This window comes from Pseudomyrmex gracilis, unplaced genomic scaffold (genome assembly GCF_002006095.1).
Source record: "Pseudomyrmex gracilis isolate BER0280 unplaced genomic scaffold, ASM200609v1 scaffold_165, whole genome shotgun sequence".
Lineage (NCBI taxonomy): Eukaryota > Metazoa > Arthropoda > Insecta > Hymenoptera > Formicidae > Pseudomyrmex > Pseudomyrmex gracilis.
In genome coordinates this window covers 249,148-273,705 of record NW_018020749.1, presented here as the reverse complement: position 1 = coordinate 273,705, position 24,558 = coordinate 249,148, and the positions used below count along the sequence as shown (strand labels likewise).

Below are 24,558 nucleotides of genomic sequence, written 5' to 3'. Positions count from 1 at the left end.
TCTACAATAGAAGCTACTTTTGCAAGAAAAAAAGAAGACCTTTGCGAAATTGTTCAGAGACGTTGCAAACGTCGGAATTTAAGATATTTTTCCGGTTCGGCACGCTTGTCGTCAGCGATTCGACTCGCTGATGTAAGCTAACATCGACTCGTCGATCGGCCGGGCAAATTGACGATAACTCGCAGCCGTTTGACATCGCTTGACATCAAAATCAACCCGTCGACGTAATAAAGCGATCGCCGACAATCAGGCCGATTACGCCAATGAACGTCCAATGCGGAACGCGCGTTGCATCAACGGCGCGCGTTCCATCGATTTCTTTCCAATGAAGGCGCATTCGCCGATGACAGTCGACGATGTCGGCTGTCCGTTCGCGTCGTCGCTTTGGGATGCCGATGAAGACGCGATTGCGAACGATCGAGAAACCGCGTGACAACAACCGGCGTGACTTCTCTCGCGAGAGAAGCTTCGCTCGTTAACGCATTTTCCGCGGCCTCACGATGAGATTATGTAAGCGTCGCGCGAGATTGGCATGTCGATCGGCACGCGTTATACCGGTTTTGTGTTCCGGAATGAGATAGTATATAGTCGCGAGATTCCTCAGGTAACAGGTGCGACAACGACGTCGAGAGCGAGCGGTTGAAGGATCACGAGCAATAAAACAGTGCTGCGCCGCAGAAACGCGCAAATCGTAGATAAGATATGAGTGAAGAACGATCCAGACCGAGAATGATTGAAGTTCTACTGTTAATGATACATAGATTTTATTCCGTGTCACATATAATATCTTTGTGTGGTGTGTGGAAGTTTAATATTTACTTACCCGCTTCTGCATTTGTACGATATATCATTATATCTCACACAAACTTATGGAGTTCATTATTTATCTATTATTACTTGCCATTTCTCTCTCTCTCTCTCTCTCTCTCTCTTTCTCTCTTTCTCTTACGCAAAATAATATAACATCATTAACAATACATCATGTTGAAATTTAGTCGCATTTTTGAGGTTGTAGTTCGTTATTCGAACAAATCGAGGAAAATTGTACGCGGAAAAAATTCGTCAACACGGAGACGGGTATGTAGCTGGCCCCGCGAATATGCCTGTAGCGATCGGACGCGCGGCCGCTTTCGTGGACGACGGGAATGAGCTATAATTAAAGCGGTGGCCGGGGTCATTATGCCGCACCGGCGATAAATTACGACTTTTACGAGGCTCCGAGCAAGGCCGTGCGCCAACGCGCCCGTAGAGGAGCATCACCGGCGCGAGAAGCTTCACGGCTTTGCTTCATCGAAAAATCGAAAATGAACGAAGAGGGTCCACCGGGACAGGCAGGATTATGTCGGCCGGGAGAAACTCACGAAAAATGCGCGCGCCGCATGTTTACATATTATAAATTACCGAAGATCGGTGACGCGGCGTAACGTTGAGATCGTCATCTGACAAGAGACAGGCTTCTTTCTTTCTTTCCCTTCGTGCGAAGACTAACGGGCGCCCGTATGGAACCCCTTGAATACCGAAAATACGTGCACAGGACGTGACATTGGATAATCGATAAGACGGAACATCAGGGACTCTACAGACATGCTCGCACGTCCCTGCGCGTAAATATTTTGATTAATGACCCCGCGAGGAGTGAGAAACCGTCTGGTCCGGTCCGGAACGCAACGGCCCGATTCCAAAACCGGATACCCTTTTACGTCCCCTTCGCGTCGGAGATCTTTCTTCTGCAGCTCTCTCTCTCTCTTGCTATGCCTTACGTTTCTGTCCGATCAACGATTATCGGTTCTTTTCTTCTCCCTCGTTCTTCCATTTCGTCCTTCTCGGCCCGTTCTTTTCTTCAACAGATCGCAAACGTGTTCCTAAGGAGGTTTTCGTCGGGGGTCACGTGGACGAACGTGTCAGCGGAGTCCTGGGAAAAGAGCCGGGGGCCTTGTCCTCGCGGTTGGAAAAACTGGTCGTCGATCAACTGACCGTGGATAATACTCGACCCTTCGCTCGGCACCTTTGGTCGCGTTAAATGCCCCGTTGTGTATTATCTCGCCGGCCCGAAACAACGCCCCGGTCCGGAGGCGTTAACGTTCCGGAACTAGTTCGACTTGTCCGAAACGCGTGCGCCCGATTTCGAGAGAAGTCACACCGGTATCCTTTAACCGGATGAAGTGTCTTCACGAACACGTCGGACACTCGATTGTGCGGAGAACCGAGCGAGGTATATACCTGCTTGTAAATCAAACCGTTCGTTCATCGGCGATCCCGAACAACCCGAATGATACGACCCCTTCGGACCGATCCTTCGGCCATCGTTCGAGATTAGATAGATTCTCCAGACAGATTGAAAGAGAGAGAGAGAGAGAGAGAGAGAGAGAGAGAGAGAGAGANAGAGAGAGAGAGAGAGAGAGAGAGAGAGAGAGAGAGAGAGAAAGAGAGAGATAGATGTGAACATTAATCTGCCGATTACAGGAGCCCGGGAACCTCCCATTCCAAGTAGCACGACTGCTACGGAGATTCCCTGTCTTTGGTTATTGCGCAATAGTCGTCCGACCCTGCGTTTCCGCCAAGTTTAACCCTCAAGTCTCATCAATCGACCTTGAAATTAAAACGATCGCGAGTTATAACAAATGATTACAGATACTTGCGGCTCAATTGCGACGAACGAAAACGACTCATCTGCCTTTTCTTTCGAAAGCTGGAATCGTTAATCCCACGCGACCTTGGGATGAGACGAATCAATCATTAAGTTACCTTGACTTCGGAAATGGCACAGCTTAATCGATCGATCATACTCGATTGCACGCTCGTTGGATCTAATTAACCCTTCGACGATCCGTAGATCAGACGTACCGACTATCTGTCTCTGGTATCAAAGCTATTGACTGTCAGCTGCTAGGTTTGCGCTAGGCTAATATTTGCTGCCATCCGATTCTGCTATGTTGTGTCGAGCAAATATGTTCTACGTTTGTAGAAAAGAGTCTGAACGTTGTACGATTACATCAGAATATCCATTTGTTGTGTAATGTCGTTTTGACTTTTAATCTTTTGCAATCTTTGCCGCAAAGGTTTGTTCAACCAACGCTACTATATTTACCGTGTGTGCCTTTTCATAAAGTATCTGTATAATCTTATATTTATCCAATTAAGAAATATTTAATTTACTCCGCAAATATTTTGCGTGTAAAGTGAGATTTTGTTTTTTTTTTTTTATCTTTTTATTTGTTTTTTTCTTTTTACCTTCAGTTTTACGTTAAACCGTTTATCGGATTTTGTGTCACGCTCAAATATAAACGTTGACAAATTGATAGGCGAGTCGTAAAATCCTTTGAATGAACAGGTTTATTCGAGGATGGGTCTGGGAGCTAATGCGGACCCTCTCTCACATTGCGGCAACGCAAAGCATTGTTTCACACGCTGCCCGCGCTTCACCCTGTTATTATCCCGCCACGAACCACCCCCTTATTTTCAAGAACATCGACTTTCGACACACCTGCGTGTCCCCGCGTTTTCGCGATGCGGTTTTCTTTGGTAGAGCACGATCAAACGTTTTTCAGCATCGTTACCCGCTGCCTTGAAATGTTTCTTGTATTCCGCGACAATTGCAAGAGTCTTTGATGACGTTCACAGAGGATACAGCCGATTATGTTTGTTCTCGAGGAGTCGCGTCGAAGAAACGTCACCGTCAATGAAATTATAATACAGTAGTCGGTGGGAATCGCAGGCGAATACAATCGATGTTCTGACACATTGCGCTTTAGCAATCACATATCTATGTTAATTGAATCACATAATTGCCTAAAAACAATACCGTCTTGCTCATTTTTTTATCAAAAAATTTCAAATCTATTTAATTTTCAACGCAAACATAATATAAATATATTATGTATCAATTATATTTTTATATAAAATTTTATGGTATACTTTAAATAGAAATAAATAAACAATATATTTTCAATTTTAGTTCTGATGTGGAATTGAAAATTTTGATTACTATTTATGTTTTCCAGAGAAACTGAAATAGATTTAATTAATGAAATCAATATGCAATGTACTATTGATATAAAAAAAAAAAAAAGAGTTAGTGTAATGATACTTTGTCCGCTTTCGTGGAACAGTTCGCGTTTCGGACGAATTCCACGTAGCATACGTGGCTGACGCGAATGTTACTTGAGATTGTTCATGTTCTTTCGATTATAGTAATTACGCGCGGCGTGTGGGTAAATCGGTGGGTCTTAGAGACGAGGAAAACACTATTTGTCGTGGAGTGATGTCCAATTCTATACAAGTCACGTTACACCTCCGAGAGCACGACGATCGCCAAAGAATGCGTATTACACGTTACGGTTCGTTTTATTTTACTCACCCGAGTGACCCATCCCCGGTCCACCCGCGCGCGAATTACAGAGCCGAACTGTTTCGGCATAATTACGCGAACAATGGCAAGTGTGTAACAAACAGAAAATGCGCGCGGTGAGGAAGAAACGCGTTTCCAGGAACAATTAAGTATAATCGTCTCAAGAAAATCTGCCGTGAATACTCGGTCGATGCATTTTGCGATGTCACGGATAGTCAGATAACTGAACACGTTTTAAAGTGCATCGGAGAAATTGAAATTATCTTATTTTTATGTTAAAAAAATACTTTCAGTTTTAATTTTTAATTGTTTTTAGTTTTCTTTTTTTTTTTTTTTTATATTTCACAAAATAGTTTTTGAAGATTTTTTTTTATAGTTTAACGGAGAACATCTTTCATTAAAAAAAAATACGCTTCTTTGTCATTCTTTCTCTTATTTTAATAGTTTTACATAAGTTACACATGTCTAATAAGGGGGACAGAAGAAGGTGTACCAAAGTATCTTAACCTTCTCTCCTTTCTACCTTTGAATTGAGCATTTGTAAATATATACCAGGAAGTTTCATCGTTCTCTTTGGAGCGGAAATTTGATTCCAGTAGCGCGGTCTGAGATACAACCGTGAGGGGCTTCCTCTCTTCTTTGGGGGGGTCTTTCGCTCCCCTGCGCTTCGAACCGCGAGTCTTACGCTTACTTACGGATTTACGTCTGTGAAACGACGCGCGGAAAGACGATGAAGCCGGCGACGTCTCGCAGACCCCCGCGGGCTAATCGTTCTAACGAGATCATGCTACATTATTTCCAACTTTGTTAATCTTTATTAAGCTTTCACTTGGGGCGTATGCGTTGCGTTGCGGAAATTAGCGTCGAGTGTCTTCGTTGCGAACAATTTAATCGTGAAACCGCGGCAAATCTTGATCATTTTATTCGCAACAAAACGTGTAGCAGAAAAAATAAAAAAACACGCAACGTCTTGAGAACTGCAAGATTTAGTTTTAGTACACATTTGAATAAGTAATTTAAACATTGCTTATTGTTTATTGTCAGATATGAAACGGTAATATTGACAATGGAAATTCATAGATATGTATTTTATATAACTATGCAAGTGTAAGAACATATTGCACTGTGAAACGGAACCGATAATGCTCGCACCGCAGTTGTAGTAAAATTCCGGAACACAAGGCGAGCCTGAATCACGGCGATTCACAACGGCGCGACGTGCCGTTTGATCTCGCTAAAACGCCCGCTAAACATCACCTTACGTCGCCGGCATATCATGAGTCTCGGACTTTCTAATCGGTAACTACACGCGCGCTTGTTCCGATATCGCCGAACAACATTTCATCTTTCTCAAGAAGAGGTGTCTTCCACATGTACATTTTCGATCGTTACATCTCGAGGATCGAGGGCATTAGTAAAAGCGGCGGTTAATCGACAAGATCCGCGAGAAGGTATTTGTGTCATCTCGCGAATAAAACTTTGCTTTCTGTTTCAGACGGGTCATCTAAACAATATATCTAAAACACACATACATCTTTTAAATATTTAAGATCCGAGATATTGTTCCACACAAATAAAATATCACGACAAGGAGATTAAATCTCTAACACAATGTATTTTTTTTAAGAGGATGCTGAACCGTTCCGTTTTATCGGCATTTTTTTGCACAACTTATTCTGCATCCATTGATCAGAATGAAAAACGCTTTTCCAGAATAAAAAAGACAATGCTAAAAAATAACCCGGACAAAAATCAACAAAAAAAAAACGAAAAAAAGTTTATGAACCGTTACCACGTACACAACATTTTCACTTCGTGTACAAAAGTAGCAGTATAAATCACAACAAAACTTGTCCGAGCTATTCTAGAGATATAATATTTTGAGACAAATATTTCGAATCTTTAGAAGCTTGCGAGAAGAGAAAATGTGACAATAAGATTAGTGCATTTTTAGCAGAACCGTCAGAGAGACACATATGTCTATTCTTATCTCTATCATGTCACCCTTGTCTCGGTCCGACTAGAGAGCGCCACTGAATAACGTAGCGTCGAATCGGACTTCAGCCGTCGCTTCAGCATCCTCTTAAGTAGAATCAGTGCATTGCACGAAAATCAGTATATTTCACTAATTCATTCAGTTGAAACGCATTTATTGTGTGAATTAGCGCATATTTACTGAGTCAGACAGTAAATACGAATACTTTTAAAATAATTTAGAATATGACAAAAATATTTATTTTTATAAATTAAGATCTTCGAGTAAGTTTTCTTGATTGTCTTCTACGTTGTGTCCTGATATTAATTTGTAGAAGAAAAAACCTATTGCTCCAGAAAAATTATCTTTGGATTCAAATCTGGAACCCTCTGATTACCAAGTGAACGTTCTATCAATTCAGTCATCGAGACTCTCAAGAACAGTTATTGCAAAACCAATATGTTAATGGCATTCAGTGACATTGTTACTATAATAGCGAAATCTGTCATTAGTGTTACTGATTCTCGGTGACATTATCAAAATTAATTAGTGAAATTTTACCTTGATTTTATAATAGAGATTAAAATGATTTTTTTTCAAATCTCTCAAAGAGAGATGCTTATAATTCTCGTATCTATTTATTTATTTACATAACTATAAGTTGCTTCTACAACATAAATTTATAGAAGATAAATTTATAGAAGAGAGAGCAGCGGCTGCGAGTTATGTTTCTTTCTCTCCCCTGCCGTGCGTCGTGCAGTCTCCGGTTGTTCCTCTGAGAGCGTGCATTGGCTTGGTCTAACATCGCCAGGACGTACGGATACGGCAGCGCCGGCCGCGCGTATATATGTGTGTGTGCACGCGGCGGGCATAGAATTACCAAGGCGCGACTTACCTGGACGCATCCTCTGTGACCAATTATCCCGCTAACGAACCCCGCGCGCTCGCACAACCGCCGCTATCTAGCCGCGTTGCCGGCAGCGGCGGCGGCGGCGGCGGCCCCGAGATCGGGCTAATTAATTATAACAATGTCGTTAATTTTACGCGACCGAGTCGAAACGTTACTGACCGAATCGCGCGCGCCGACTCTCTTCCCTACGTTAACACCGTACGACGTACTTCCTCTCATCGTTAAAAAAAAAAAAAAATACGACTCCCGGAGTGTCGTAATAGTTCGAAGAATTCAAAGTTAGGAGCTAAACTTATCTAGAATGAATGAACCCTTCTCCAATTAAATACAATTCTCTGAATAATTCAACACTCTTTTTTTCAAGTAGATGTATTCGTTCTATCGCACATTTATCTTCTAGACGTGAACATTCAATTTTAATTAAGGTGCATATTTTTGAATGCTAATAATTGTGTACGTGAAAAATTTTAGTTATTTATACGATTAATAACATAAGGTTGAGAAAAAAAGACTGAAAATTAAGAATGTTGCATGTGTACGTTTGTAAAATTAGCGTTGAAAAAAATCGTGTAAAACAGTACTATGTGACTGTATTAAATAATGAACACGAACATTTATCACATTTGTACTGATTTACTCAAACTTTAGACACACACATTCTGAAAATTTGTTGTATATACCGTCTCTTTTCTCACGCGCGCGGTATAAATGGTTCTCTAACAAGTTTATCTCGGGGACGGCAAACCGGAAACGTTCGCTAATTCACTCTATCACCTTCTACCTCCCAAGGACAAATAATTAAGAACGTAGCATGCGAAACGAGATCGTAATGAAGGGAAGCTCGTGATGCGGCAGTTATAACGTAGAAGAGCGTGGTCCGCAATCGTTATCCCTTGGCCTTAATACCACCGCTTGCATATCTTGTCGGTCTTATTATTATAATTACTGTCATTACTCGCCACAAACTCGTTCGTTCCGAACGTCGTGACTCACGTCTCTGGTCGCGAGCACATCGTCGACGATTGGCGGCGCGATCGATTCTGCTGCGCTTTCGTCTCGGCGATATCAGCGCGCGATTAGCGCTTTACCCTCGTCGTGTAAAAACTATCGTGTAACTTCATCGAACGGAAACACGCGGTCTAAACGACTGATATTATTATTAAACGCCGATCAACGACGACGATTCATTTAATCGTTTCGTGTGAAACTTAAACTCGAGCGCTTATTTTCTTTCTTAAATTATATGCTTGCGCCACACACACGTAAAAACAGATTTCTGGTTTTTGAGATCAAAATAGTTGTTATGTAATCTTTCGCTTTTTGATTGTTATTCTATTATTGTGACCACGAAAACTAGGATGGAAAAAATTTCAATCGGAGTCGATTCCGCAGAAGTGCGTACAGCTAAAGTGTTTTTTGTTGAAGAACAATTACGAGAAAAACAAACGACTTGTTATTATTTTGTCAGGACGGCCGGTAATAAAATAATAATGAATCATTTCTGCGTTTTTTTTTTTGTGTAGATGACGCGTCTGTTAAAACGCAAGATTATACAATATAAAATGTGACAGAAACTGAGTATAATAATGCAGAGCAGAGCATACATACATATGCGCATATATATGGAAATAAGTAGGAAATATATTTTGTAAACGTTATCTCTTTATGTAAGCTCTTTGTAATTTTTTTGTGTTCATTTTAATGAAATGCTTCAAAGTCGTTCTTGACAATTGCAATATTGAATATTTAAAAACACAACATCCGCGTAGTCTTGCGTCATCTAGCTTTTTAAATTTCATCTTAACGCATTAAAAAATAAAACCATACATAAATTGAAAACTATTGTAAAACAATATTACCAGTGTGTTTTATACACGTTATTATGTACAAGCAATGGGTTATTTTCTATATTTTTTTTTTCACGTATTTACATTAAAACTCGCCATATTCGCGATATTCAAAGTCCAAATGACAAAGTACTTTATTTAAGTCACGACAGTGCGCATCGTGAATCATGATCGCTCAATTCTCTCGTGCATAATCTCGTATCATACAATCCATTTGGCTCGTGTCTCATCCGATGATTCCGCGCGACCGTGTCTTGCAATTTTCCGAGAAAAACTGTGTATTTTCGTTTGACTCATCGCGCGCGAAGCCCCCTAATTGAATCGCTTTGGAAGATTGTCGATGAGGATATTTCGGAACGGTGACACAATGTAAGCACCTATTTCTCAGCGATTGTGCACGAAAACGGTGACAAGCGGAAACGCTCGTTTTGAGAAACAGAAATGCGCGAGAGCATCTGTGGTTTAATGTTTGCGTGATATTTATACTCGGCGCGACTGTGATTAGAAAGACGGAAATTTTGTTGGGAAGACTGCAAAGATGAGTTCTTGTTTTAGACGCGCTTCAATTCTTCGCAGATAGACTCCAAAACTATTGTAGTTGCACAGACTGGGTCTGTGAGACTCACGTTTAAAATCGAATATCTCTCGCGAAAAATCAATATTTTTCAATTTTATTGTTTTGAATCGAAAGTTTGAACAATTCTGCGTCGATCACAAAACAAAGTGAAAAAATCTCTAGTAGCTTTGAAGATATAAGCGTTAAGAATCTAATTTTTATTAGAGACACTGGTTTGAAATTGTTGAGTAGATTTAGGAGATCCATGTCTGTCCTTGTAAAGGATTACAATTTGCAACAAATTGAAATAAATAGCATCGTGTAAAGAAAAATCGAGAGCAAAATTTTTCGGAGCTTAAACAAATACATCCTCACTCTTCTCATAAGTATACGCACACTTCACATTCTACTCTCAGATTCTCCTTTCCGACTCTCGCGCATTCCTGGATCCTTTTTACTCGATTCTTTATGAGCGTAGTCATTTTCTCGCGATCTTCTCATACGAGTTGCTTCCTTCTTATTAAGACTGCAACGAGCTGTCTAGTGTGTGCTTTATTTCTTTCGTTTACCGCACTATTCTAACCTTGGCAGGATTAACTTCGCAAAAGAATCTTACACAATAACTCACGCAAAAGAAGACAGGATAATTATTGTTTAATATTATTGTTTTCTTATAAATACAAAAACTTTGTAATTTTCTTTTAATGTTGATAAATGTATAAATTTTTATATGTTTTCAGCTAGTGTTGTTTTAAAAAAATAGGGAGGAAGCAATAACAAGCTGTACGCTTGATGCTCGGGTAAAATTCTTTTTTATTCCGAAGATTTAACAATGATACACGCGTTTTGACTCACTATAGAATCTTCTTCAGTGTCTATAAAACAATTACAACAAATGCATGATCTATTCGCGACGATAATGAAGAATAAATAAATTTAAAAAAAATAATAAATTTTGTATAAATTTTGTTGTCAATATTGATTTTCTTTCTCTCTCTCTCTTTCTCTTTATATTATTTTATTACTCTTTATATTACTGCTTTACATTAGTTTACTTTGACTTATGTTTAAAATTAATTATTTTCTGATCTTGTACTTATTAATAATAATAATACTTATTGCGCTTTAAGGGGACTCGTCCTAGAAGCGCTGAAATAAATGATGCTTTCTCTCTTTTTCTTCCCTTCTCTCTCTGGCTCTTTTTATGATGATAAAGTAATTTTGACGGTTCATTATACGCATATATGTCAGAGTTAATCAAGGAACGATGCTGCCTAGAAACAGTGTATGTCAGAACGAACTGCGTGAATCGATCAAGCGTTGCGGTTCTATGCGTCAACGAGGACGACGTCGCGACGTAATTACCGGGGCGACTACGTGAGCAACGCGACCTATTAAAATTAAATCAACTTCTCATTAGGCGCGGCAATAAGCCGATCGGAGCTTCCGAAGACTCTCCAGGTGGCGTCTCTTTTTTGCGAATTATACTATGGAAAGCAACGGCAAAGTGTCATTATAATGATAATGTAGAAACGCATAAACGCCAAGCTCTTCCGCCGCGTAGAACTTTAATTAAAAGTCGAATGGTATAATCCCTTTTCAAGATTTTGCGCTTATTATATTTACAAAATTTTATACCTGAGTAATTGATCGTTCAGAGTTAAGTCGCGATTTACGAAAAGCAAGGAAATTATTTTTAGTTTATTGCCGTGTAAAATATCTGTTAAACTTTAATTTTAGCATCTCTTAAAAAACTCGCATCGTAATCCTGACGACGGCGTTGTAGTCCTGCCGAGAGAAAAGCGCGTCGTGTCGGCCGCGAAGGACCAGCTCGAGCAATGAAAATTCAATGACGCGAGCAATTTGAGCTCGCGGCGAGTGCGCAAGCTACAATCTGAAAGTATAAACGGTAGTTGTGTGCTACGAGCGAGCTTACTCTCTCCTTCTTTTCATTCTCCGTTGTATTCGTTTCTTATTCTCTCTCTCTCTCTTTCTTTCGTTTCTCTCGCGCTACTCACGGAACTCACATATGTTGCGTGGCCGTCCACGATGGTTGGCTCGTACAGAGTAATCGCGTAATTTGCGTGTAACGATGCAATTTGTAGTTATGGCGACCCCGGCTTCCCTTCCGTCTTTTTCTCCGCCCCTTCCCTTCTCAGTTGTCGGTTTTGCTTTTGGCGACACCGTTGTCAACGACAAGAATAACGACGAGCGAAAACGCGATGACGACGACGATGTTGGAAGAAACCCTAAGAAGCTTAAGCTTTAAAAGACGAGAAGGATTCTCTCGTAGATTTAGCGTCAGGCTTTGATCTTTCTTTGGCGAGAGCTTATTTTCTCAATTAGCAAGTCGCCGTCGGAACAAGTTTAAATCGCGATTATTAGCGATACAATCACAATCCTGATATTTATTTTTCAATTGACATGAACTGACGTAGACTCATGTGTCTTTTAATTGTTACGTAGAAATATTCTTGATTGTAGTTGATTTTTTTGATGATTTAATGAGTGACAATTCGATATCGACACATAACACGCGCCGAAAAACACGTTTGATAGTTCATTCCCGGATCACCTCGCGCGACGACTCGTGCTCTTCTTAAGATCGCTCGTGTTCCGATATCACGTTCTCCATCTTGACAGCGAGAAAGATACCTTCTGCGCGCGAGAGAACGAGAACGAACTCTCTGCGAATGACTTAGAGATCGCGGGCCGCTGGCGCGCGAAGCCACCTCTTTATCTCGATTCGAAAGTTCGTGCGCAGCGGGCGTCCTGTTACGATATAAATTGCCGACTTAGCCGCGGTAACTACTTATCTCTTTCTGTGTACACGCCGTGCCATCAATCGCGATAGCCGACTTTGCTACACCCTATAAGCTCGATCCTTTCGCGAAGTATGTACACACGTAATCCTTATGAAGTACATGCGATTCCTTGCGTCGTAATTCCTTCTCTTCCCCCCTCTGTGAACTTTATCGGCACTTGTTGAAATAATTTGCGATAAGCGAAAAGCGGATATCTGATCGCCATCTCGTACAGCGTCGCAATTACGCGTTTTATCAACAACTCGAAAGCAATGCGGTTAATTAAGTCGCGTGATGAGAATCAACGAGCAAGTGTCAAGATTTCTCGGTAACCTTTCTTTCGACGCATTTGTCTGCACGTAAATTAATAAAACACAAAGAAACACAATTTTTTTTTTTATTAATTTAAATATACTTTTCATATCTTTTCTCGAGTTTTATTTCGCCGATATACTGAGGCGCGTTGGCGCACGCGCACATTCCCGCGCGGAGAGTTGGTTTTAATTAAAATTCAACGCGCGGCCCGCGATTACCTCTCTTAACCCCGCGCGCAGTGCGCGCGCCGACCGGCTCACGTGCGTGTCCCACGTGCTTTTACGACACGGAGTTATTGCTCGCCACGCTGTTTATTAAATTGAATTGTGTCGCGCCGCGTCGTCACCCCGTGACAGTGGACTTTTATCGAGGCTCTCCCTTTCCTCCTCCATCTCTGGTGTCCATTACCACTTGCAATTAAGCTAACTGCTCATTAAGATGCCGCGAGCACGCCGATTGGCCGTTCAGCGCCAATCAAAGACCGCGGCCGATACGAATTGATATTTTAATACGATTATTGTTCGCCTTCATTATTCACAATATTCCGCAAACAGAAATGTTTATTACGGCGGAATTGACACAGGTAATAAGCAAATTGAAAAATTGTTATTTATATTCACGAAAATATATTTTATGAATCTTTTATACATTTTAAACGAATTCTGTTTTGTTCAAAATTAACATTCTTAATGACTGTACTTTCGACGAGGCTGATTCCCGCGCGAAATTATCGGAATCATCGGTCACATGTTACATTAGACGTACAAGGCGGCGAAAGCTCGCGCTTTACCGGTATATATCGACGAACGGAGAGAACACGGAGTACTCGATCTCGGCGGGACAGATACTAATAGGATTTTCGTGATCGAGTTCGTCGGCACTTTCGACTCGCTTCTCATTCCCATAAGAAGGCGAGCCACGCGTATATATATATATATATCTGTCTGTATATCAAAACGTGTGTGCGTGTATGTGTGCGCGCGCGCTCAACCATTGAGCCAGATCGTGCATCCACCGTAACTTAGATCCGCGCTCACTACGTTGACCTCAAGGTGCATCAGGTCTCGTTGCAAAATGCATGTTAAAGAATTTGCGTAATCACGTATTATCGGCCCCGGAGTCTCATCCCCGCCGTATCGTTTTCCCCTCCATCGCGCACCTTCGATCACGCTATATACATGTTTTGTTCCGCGTGTGCAGTACGGTGCGCGCGTGTTCTCGTACGTGTGTCAAGATGCATCCAGAAACAAGAGAAACTTATCACGAGCATATTAGTTCCGTCACTTTTGCGGTTGCTCGTACATACACGGTCTATCAATAAGAATCTGCATACCGTTTGGACGGATCTTGATTCCGCAACACGTGATTGTTTTATACACTTCATCGATTGTCGATCGCAGCTCTTTGCTTTTCGCGATTACACGTGTGATTATTGTAGCGCGTAAATTAATGTGTACGTCAAAATTACGGAAGAACAATCTCTTGTTGGCGAAGTGGCCGATGAGAGTTTATGCGCAAAGATTGTGGACTCGAAGATACTATCGCTCATGATATTAATGAGAAAAGTTTTATTGAGGTATTGAGATTTAAATTGGCTGCAGAATTTACAGTAGAAAATAGATTTTCTGCTGACGCGGCTATTTCAACATGATTTCAATGAGATTGAGCGCCATATCGTAATTAGAAAATGGGAAAGAAATACAGTTAGACGATATAAATTGCTGATTTGGATTATCTGATAATCTGCGGATATTATAAGTTAAATAAAGCAATTAGACTCTACCACTTAATGAGAAAAAAATTACTTGCAATTTTTTTATCCAAATCATTCGAAAGTTTAAAGACTCGTAAGTGGATAATGCACTAATAAGCGCGGCTTGAACAATCGTAAACGAGTATTTGGTAACAAAATAAATATTTACACGTAAATTATGCGCATAATATTGCTACAAAATTAATATGCAAACAGATTTTATAAGAGTTAGCAGACATATATATAGACTTTTGATTTGTGTTTTTTTTTTTTTTTTCAGGTTGCAAGAGTTTCTTCAAGAGGAGCGTCAGGCGGAATCTGACGTACTCGTGTCGGGGGAGCAGAAACTGTCCCATTGACCAACACCATAGAAACCAGTGCCAATTTTGCCGCTTGAAAAAGTGCCTGAAGATGGGCATGCGCCGGGAAGGTATGAAGTGTACTGACCCTTTTTTACGAATTATTAGCGACAGATCTCAACTGGTGATTATATCGAGGCCGCCAAAATTTGTTGATGATATGTTCGAAGTTCTTGGAAAACGAGGTTACAAGTGTCATTTTTTTCAAAAAAATTTCTTAAATTTATCAAAAAAGTTTTTAGGTAAAACATTAATTTCGAAAAAAGTTTTTAAGTGTTTTTAAATTAATATTGAACATCTTCTAAAATAAATCGCAAAAACCATGAACATGTAACAAAGTAAGCGCTTGGAACACTTTTTCTGAGATCTGTTTGTTTAGTCATTTATGTGCTTACATGTCTTTTGCAATAAAAAGACAAAAAAATTAAAGCAAAGCGATGTTTCTCCAGTATTTTAATGAATAAAGGTTAAAACAGCACGTCAAACACGCGTGACAAACAATTAAGAGCAAAATAGATAAAATGTCTTTCGTTTTTTTGTCGCACTACTCTCTGAAGAATTTCGCGTGTCTTCGAATCTGCTTCTTGAATTATTTCAAGTGTCAGAAGCACTGATGTGAAATTCAATTTTATTTACTTTACAGTTCGCGAACAACGTTGTTTTTTTTTCATGATTATCAGGTAAGAAGCCGCACGTTCAGTCGCGACACATGCGGAGAACCATCGCCGATGAAAATTACATATAATTTTTGCGACTTGCTGTGATCACCTGTTAAACTCTCCGTCACACGGATTATAAGTCGAATTTCCGTAATTTTTGATATCGCGCTATTCCGATCGAGCAGCGAAATTTTATTTTACATATCTTACTTATATTAAAATGTACAACCCAGAATCATTTCCTTGCGCTTTTTTATGCAAAACAATTATTAAGACGTTGTATTTTGAAGTACAACGCGAGAATATTTTACTTTTTATACAGAATTCAAATACAATATGCACATTACAATGCTACATAAGTATATAAACAAATATTTTTTAACAAATATTTAAAAAAGTTCCTATTAAGTATAACTAAACAAGAATTAAGGATGTCAAGATCAAACTGTGTGCGTGCAAAATATATTTTTAAGCATGTAAATTAATATAAAAATACAAATTCGAATTAAATCCAACTCAAAAATTCATTTAAGATATTTAATTTTTTGATTATATATATATATATATAAATTACTCATTATATTCCTCTATTAAAATTAAAAAATCCATTGCAAAAAATTATATCTCGGCTAGAAGTCGAACTCGAATCTCCTGCATTTTTGTTAAACATATATTTCACACGCGCGTACATCAAGCGATTGGTTTTTGAGATTCCTAATTATCGATTGGTAAATATCTTTTATATTTATTTTATTCAATTTAATTGGCTATATCTACAATCACATCAAATTTTCAAGATTAAATCGTTTGTCGTTCCGAGTGGAATGTAAGTTACGTGATTAAAGATCGTTTCGACACGCTTAAAGGACAGTACGTCTCGAAGCGTGCCAAGCTGACTTTCGACACAGGAACTTTTAATTGCAGCCGTGGAAAGACCGGAAAGATTCCCACGCCTATCCCCGCCCGTTCATATTCCACGTTTCTCTGTTCTTGAACTTGGCTACTCGCGCCGCACGTGATAACATCTAACCTTGTTCCGCCGCGCGCACGGGGAGGAGAGGAGGCGCGCACATACTCTCTCTCTCTCTCTCGCTCTCTCTCGCTCTCTCTCGCTCTCTCTCTCTCTCNTCTCTCTCTCTCTCTCTCTCTCTCTCTCTCTCTCTCTCTCTCTCTCTCTCTTGGTCATTGGCTCTCTCTTTTTCCCCCCTGATTTGCTCAGGTATATTCACTTCCGTCCAAGACGTGGCCTGTCCGTCTGCCCCAAAGCGCGCTCGCGCCACGATCGCAATTCCGGTAAATCACATGTCATTCAAGTGTCGTTTGTCGAGCAAAAAAATATATCTTATCAAACACAGTAATGCAAAAAAGAAACACACTTTCTACCAAATTATCTTGTATATCGTAAGAAATCGATATTATACAGGGTGTTCGGAAAATCGCTCGCAATACTTCGGGAAATGATTGCAGATCCAAAAAGAAGAAAAAAGCTATATAAACATAGGTCCGGAAATAAGTCGTTTCCGATTTCTAATCACTTATGTTTCGTAATTTTTTTTATAATCATAATCATAATCATAATACTCATAATTTATTTTATTGTATTGTATTTTAACATAAATAACTTCATTTCAATAGAACTATTTTGATAGAAGAATAAGGACCTGCATTCGTGCTGAAGATCATTTTGAACATCATATTTAATTCGATTTAAATACCTGTTTATATTTATCCTTGATTTTAAAGATAATGTAATTGTATTTACAAATATCAAAAAATTGAAAAAAACTTAAGAAATAAAAAATGAAGAATTGAAAAATTAAAAAAATGAAGAATGCTAAAGCGGACATAAAAGTGACTCGGAAATGACTTATTTTTGGACCTATGTTTATATAACTTTTTTTCCTTCATTTTGGATCCCCAATCACTTTCCAAAGTATTGCGGGCAAATTTTTCCGGACATCCTGTATATTTCTAATCTCAAAAAAAACATCTCTTCATACCAACTTACACTATCGAAGTAGGTACACAACATAAACAAATTGAAAAAAACATTACTAACTGCTTTCCTAGCTGCAAGTTGGAAAGAATATAATTTGTGTAAGAATTAATATTTAATTATATTAATAAAAGTCTTTCTACGTAAAAAGATTTCAAAAGTCAAAACAAACGTCCTTCACTTCAGTCAGACCTCTTTCGTCTGCGATTTAATAAAAAACACATAACTTCCCAGACACACGGCGCGCATTCTCGAATATATCGTGAGCGACATTGCACTTCGCGAAAGGAGAAGCTTGCGCACGATTATTCGCACGAGAGCTCAGTGAGAGAGGGCTCGGTCGGCCAGTAGCGGCGCAGTTTTTCCCACAGGAACATAGACAACGCGCACGAGAAATGCGCGAGCGCAAACGCGAAGACGTCGCGTTTTCTGCCTTGTCACAGCGACATCCGCCCATTATCTGCGATGATGCCCCGGTCTTTGATAATAATTCGAGTGCGTTTGCGAGCGCAGGGCACGTAAATTCTGTATACACTCACCTGGCCTCTGTCGTGTACTCTCACACGAAAGGCGCGCGGAAAGAAGAGAGAAAGAAAATGAAGAGCAAAGGAGAAAAAGATAGTGGAAGCAGCAGCCACAGAAGACGAAGAAGAAGACGAAGACGAAGACGAAGACGAAGAAGATGAAGAAGACGAAGAAGAAACGGAAGAAAAGGAAGTATAGAAGAAGAGTGCAAGAAGGGCGCGGAGGATCGTGAGGGGAGAGGACGAGGCCAAGGGTGATTGCCGGCAGCGTTAGCAGGAGCGGCGGCAGCAGCAGCAGCAGCAACAGCAACGGCAGCAACGGGAGGAGGCAGAAGAGTCGAGAGGTCGAGGAAGGAGCCTGGAGAAGAGTCTGAAAAAGCGAGAGGAGAAGAAGCAGCGTGGTGGAGAGAAGGCGAGCTGGAACGACGAGAAGATAGTGCGGGAAGGGGAAGAGAGAGGACTAGAGAGAAGGAGAGATGGTCCGAGGTCAGCGGGGTGCATGACCTTACCTCGGGGGCCCCTTCCTTCCGTGGGGCCCTCGAGGCAGACAGGATGCGCTGAAGATTACCCTGTAGATACTGTCCGCGATGATTACAGAAATCTAGGAAGCCGCTCAATTTAATTAACCCTTAATTGCGAGCGCTCGGAACGGGATGGTGCGTTTTACTCCGGGACCCTGGCGCTTTTCCCTCCCGTTCGCCTTGTCTATTCGAGGATGATGATGATGATGATGATGATGGTCGTATCGTGTGTGTATGCGAGTGAGCGCGCGACGATGCGTGAGTTATCGCCTCGCGAAGCCAAGTGCACTTTCTTTTCAAAGGGGAGCGTGAGCAACGTTGGCGCGAACAAGATGTGCAATTCCGATTAATGTTGGAATAGCTTGAAGAATTTGTTTAAACCCTATAGGTATAGTCAAATTTACAACATTTTAATCTCATATTTTGAGTAGATGGAACTTTTCAATATGGAACATGAATGTATAGACGTCTCTCGCGTACGAAAGATTAAGAAGCACCGGTAAAAAAGTTTAAAATATTTTATAATAACAGATAAGATACGGAAAGATATTCAGAAGTTATACCGCGACATAAAAGTGTAGAAAAAAAAGGCAATAATATGAAAACTAAAAGGCGCGTACACAACCGAAGTGCAGTTAACAGTGCGATAAAAGACCTATAAAACTCCCCGAAACCCCGAGCTCTTTACACGCTTTTTTACGAGTTTCTTATCGTACTATAATAACGTCAATCATTCCCATTAGTCATTTTTTCATTCTAGTTTTTTTAGTTCTTTTTTCAAGATGTTAATCAGCGTCATTTCTTACATTTAAATTATCCCGCGCGCATATTTTATTTATCTCATTTAATGTGTCTTGATAGGGGTTACGGCATGAGAGTTTTCTCTTTGTATTTAATTACAATTTCCTGAATACTGCATGTGATGAAAAAAAAATATATATGTGTATATATCTTATTAGTCGATTTTTTCCGGTCTGCGAGCACGGAATTAGAGATTAGCCTCGTCGTGCCGAGCGATCCTCACTCGGTCGCGTAACTATCGAGTGTGCCCATCGCGATACACCGATAGCGACCAAGACTCGCGACTAGAAGGCCCCGTTACGTACTTAATACGCTCGTTAAAACGAGGAACTTAGAAACGCACTCGTTCGCCGGCGTGCGCGCGCGTACGTTTCTCTCTTATATATACTCGTGCAATAAATCTGTACTGTTTATTTTACAACCCGCAGTCGTTACTTAGCGCCTGCTTTAATATCCTCGTGTGGAAAATATTTCAGAAAAAACATTGCAAGACACTCGATATTCCTTAGCGCCAAAATAGCTGGCGTAATTCATTAAAGTCGAGCAATTAACCCACTTACACACGGATAAATTTTCATGTCACGCCGATAATGTGTGTTGGAGGAATCTAATGACTGCAAAACACACGCAAAAAAAAATAATAGGATTTGGTGCTTTTTTACGATCGTAAAACTTTAACGAGGATAAAACCAGTTTTGTTCAAATAAAATAATCACTGATAAATCCACGAACTTTGTAAAACAAATTTCTTCGGGTTGCTTTTTTATGTCATTACTGGACTTCTCAACTGCGTTTTCACATTAAAAGATATATAGTTTCACAAATATAGCTGCATCATTTCAAAAATCACCAGGTTGTTTCTTCTTTCTTGTAAACGACGGTGTGTTATTTGCAGAAATTGTTTTTGTGCACAACAAACACGGCATTGTATGTAGTCTGAATTTCGTCAACTCTCACACATGTGGATACGTATTGTCGAACGTTCGTTAACGCGGTAACAAAAGGAGACAGGACGCGCGCGGGCACGACGACGAGGAGTAGGCGGTGGGAGCCGCGAGTGGAGACGTAGAGAGAACTTCGAGAGGCAAATAACCCTAATTTCATCGTCGGAGACCTGCATTCAGAAAGTCATTATCAAACGACCGTCCCGCACGCCCGTTATAATTACGCGGGCGTTGCACAACAGAAATGTATCGAACTGTGTCGCTGTCTCTCTTTCTCTCTCCCTCTCCTTCTTTCTCTCCTCCAGTCTTTGCTTTCGCGCTCTTTCTTCTTCTCCCGCCGCAGTGTTCTTTCTTTCTCTTTTCTCTCTTCCTGTTCTCACGTCCTTTATTTGCACGCGTTTCGCGCCGATCACTCGCTCCGACTCGCGTTCGTTCACGTTTGCCCGCTCTCTCGCTCATTTCGCTTTCTTTTCGACCGCGCGTTCACCGATTACGCGATATTCTAATTCTAATAATTACGCAATTCCGCAGGTCCGTGTACTGCTCTATTACGTTTTTCGTCGTTTAACCGGTTTATATCGCTTCTAATGAAGATCACGTTCTAACATAAGTTCAATAGCGGTTATCTTGCGAACTAATTACGCGCGTCTCCGGACACGTTTTAACTGACTCGCGCTAAGTAATTTTGCGGCTCGAAAGTAGCGAACATCGAATTCGCAAAATGCTGTTGACTTCTAATTGCAACTCGAGTTATCTGACGATAGCTTCTGCCATTTAATTTACTCATAACTTTATTTTAACACACACATGCACACACGTATAATAACACTATGTTTAGTAGAAGACCAGGAATTTTTAGTAGTTTTTCTCAACGAGAGTAACATTTATTTATATCGATCATAATTATATCGATCATACACGTCGTAATTATACATCGTTGCACTATCACATGTGAGCATCAAGTAAGAACGTGAAGAATAAAATTAACTTTCGAAAGCCAGGATTTTTTTCTCCACCGGCTCTCGACATTCTCCAGAATTCCGCTCGAGCCGGGACTTATCAATCTATCTGGCTGCGCGCGATCTTACGGCCGATCGATCGATCGATCGGCCTGGACGATCAGCGCCGAACGGTTCCCTTCCTGCCTTCCACCCATCCTCTGGTCGATCGTGGGTAATCGTATACATTCGCAACCGCGCGGATCCCCGGCAGTTATGAAATCTTCGAAGAGGGCAGTCGATAATCCAGCGTACCGGTGTCTGTGTGCGCTCGTTCGTATGTGGACGATTATATGGACGGACACACACAAATATTCGCCGACGCGGATTTCACTTATCTCTCTCTCGCGCGGCGTTGAAATCCCGCGCGCGCGGCCCGATGCAACGACGGCCATTATGGCCGCATTAACTGAAATTAGACATTGTTTTCCTTACCGGGGTTGAACACGACGCGCAACAATGGGGAAACGATGCGAACGACGACGACGAGGACGATGAGGATGCCCGCGTGGACCAGCCAAAATGGCGGGGGACAGAGTAACGAAAGAGAAAGACAGAGAGAGAAAGTAAAAAGATGCACACAAGGGCGAGGGAGCCAAAGGAGGCAAAAATGTTCGCGAGACAACCACTCTCGGAGAATACTCTCCTCTGTATCTTTCTCTCTCTTTCTTTCTGTTCGTCTCCATTTATCTCGCTCTGTCTTCGCCAGCGCGCGCACCGGCGAGAGATTGCCGATATTACGGCAGGGTCAGGATCGTGACTTTAATCAATTAGCGGGGTTTCTCGGACCCGGGAAATGATTAGTAATCCGGCCGGCAGCCAAGCTCTCTCGGCTTTCTTCTTGTTGCTCTAATCCGCGCGACGAAGGATAAGAATACGCGTGCGCTGCTCCGTTTCGATGAGCCGCACGAGGAAGTAATTGATGAGAGAAAATCAGCCTATCTTCGCGAATGGGGCCTCATTATTCCGTAGACTCGCGGTAAACTCACTACCGCGCTATACTTGCCCGGAGAATCCTTGCTGATTCATCCTCGATACGAAGTTCGGCACGAAGACTGATGGATTTTGAGGGATTAGAACTTGCAAATAATCTACACAGTCCTAAGAAATCAAATCCACTTGAAATATTAAATATAAGCGTTTAATACTTTTGTTATTATTTTTTTATTGGTAATAACAGCTGGATGTTGTACGAGCAAATCCATCGTACTTTTAACTTTTGATGGACTTTTTAATATTGATAAATCTGAGTTATTTTTCATATGCACGAGACGTTTTTTTTCTTCATATACTTTTTAGTAATAACTATGTATAAGAATGCAGAGCGTTCGTGTCATTGCTGGCGTTTAAAAGTACACTAAGTCGGTAAAAATATAAGAAATCATAAAATTTATTTCGTTCTTTTCGAATTTTTGTTTCACTCTTAATAACTTTGTATCTGCGCCGTGTTATATAACGCTTTCGTAATAAGTGGAAAAGTTAGTTCTTTTGTATTCATACATCTTTTCCTTAGAGGTCGATCATGTGCCATGTAACCGTAAAAAATAGTGCTGAAAAACTTGTTTCTCCATTTTTGAACAAAATATTAATTTTCGTAAAGTTAACAATATTATATACATACGCGCCGTTAAGTTAATTGACTAACTGAATTACTGAAGTTGTAGCAAACACAAAAACGAAAAATTTTAGACGTTGAAAATTGTGCCTCAAAAATGAAACACACACCAGTGTATCAAAGATTGCCTTCAAAAGCGTAGATTCATTAAAAACTCCACAAATCACTTTGGCACATATTTTGAGAACAATTTTTTCAGTCCATATCAACTGTTTCAACAACTTACCACGGAATTTTCAAACTCAATTTTATTAGTTATGACGTTAAGATTGCATAATTTAAAAATGGTTGCATTATAAAACTGGAAAGAAATATAAGTCGACCTCATTCAGGTAACCTTTGCGCTTTAAAACCATTAACGCGTGTAGATTGGTTTTTTTAAACCTATTTCAGACATGTTCAATATAAGATGTGCCGCACATTTGAAAAAAAAAATAAATAAATTTTCATAAAAGTTAAAACTACTAGTGGATTTGCTCATATATTTCCGCAACAACATCGTGTACAGCTCTTACCGTTTATATATTTCGCGTTTGGAAACTTCAGAGCCTAAGATTCTTTATTAATTGTATGTTTTCAATTTGTTGAATATTTAAATAAAAAGAAATAAGGAAATGGCGATAACAAGCTAACACCAGATGTTTGGGTACAATTTTTTTATAATACAAAGATTTTTAAAACATTTTTAACAAACTTTTTGATCCACTATGGGATCTTCTTCAGTGTTTTAATAAAAACTTACTGAATAGATCATATTATTTTTTGTAAGTTTTTATTAAAACACTGAGGAAGATCTTATAGTGGATCAAAAAGTTTGTTAAAAATTTTTTTTTAATCTTTGTATTATAAAAAAATTGTACCCGAACATCTGTTGCTTGATATCACCATTGCCTTATTTCTTTTTCTTTATTGTTTTTTTTTTTTTTATTGTATGCGTAACTCCAAAAAATGTTTCACTTATATATTTTCGTAACAGAACACAATTTCAAGTAAACTATTTGTTTTGTGCTGCAGAAATAATTTCTCGTTTTACTCAGAAACCGCGCGTACATGAATACAGATATGTGCGGGAAATCTCGAGGCATATTGATGTGGAAAAATCCGCGAGCGAGTCGACTTGCGATACCGTTACGGCGAGAGATAAACGTCAATAGGCGCAACACAGGCGTGCGGCGGATTCTTGCACCGCTTATTCGCGCTCGCGCCGATAGCAACGAATCGATTGGTCACGCATCCCCCGCGGCTGCGGAAAGACCGCGTGTGGAAATGTGGACGACTTTGACGGGATTCCAGCGCTAATTACGATTAATAGCTCCGTACGTACGGAGCGTCTTAACGTCGCTTGCTGCTCCACTTGACCGTCGCTATTTTCTAGGTCGTCATGCACGATCTACTTTTTTTTTTTTTTTTTCTATTCCGAGAGAACCGCGATGGTAAAGTGTATGTCTTGCGCAGATAATATGATCTGCGTCGACTCTTAAATGAGTTTCCGCTCCGACTTCTTTTTCTATCAATCGGCTTTTTTTTCTATCAATCATTTTACAGAACTAGAAAAGAATATTTAGCAACTACATACAATACACATAAACATTACATAAACATAAGAAATAAGAAAACTCGAATGTTTCTTCAT

General features: G+C 40.3%; 1 protein-coding gene across 1 annotated transcript in view; it reads left to right on the top strand.

Annotated features, from left to right (window-relative positions):
* The window catches only part of LOC109857598 (steroid receptor seven-up, isoforms B/C), a 119,491-nt gene that overhangs the window by 5,942 nt on the left and 88,991 nt on the right, over positions 1–24,558 (top strand). The window contains exon 2 of the mRNA XM_020434068.1: positions 14,789–14,938. Within this exon, the coding sequence (XP_020289657.1) occupies positions 14,789–14,938 (150 nt within the window). The remainder of the gene's footprint in view (positions 1–14,788; positions 14,939–24,558) is intronic.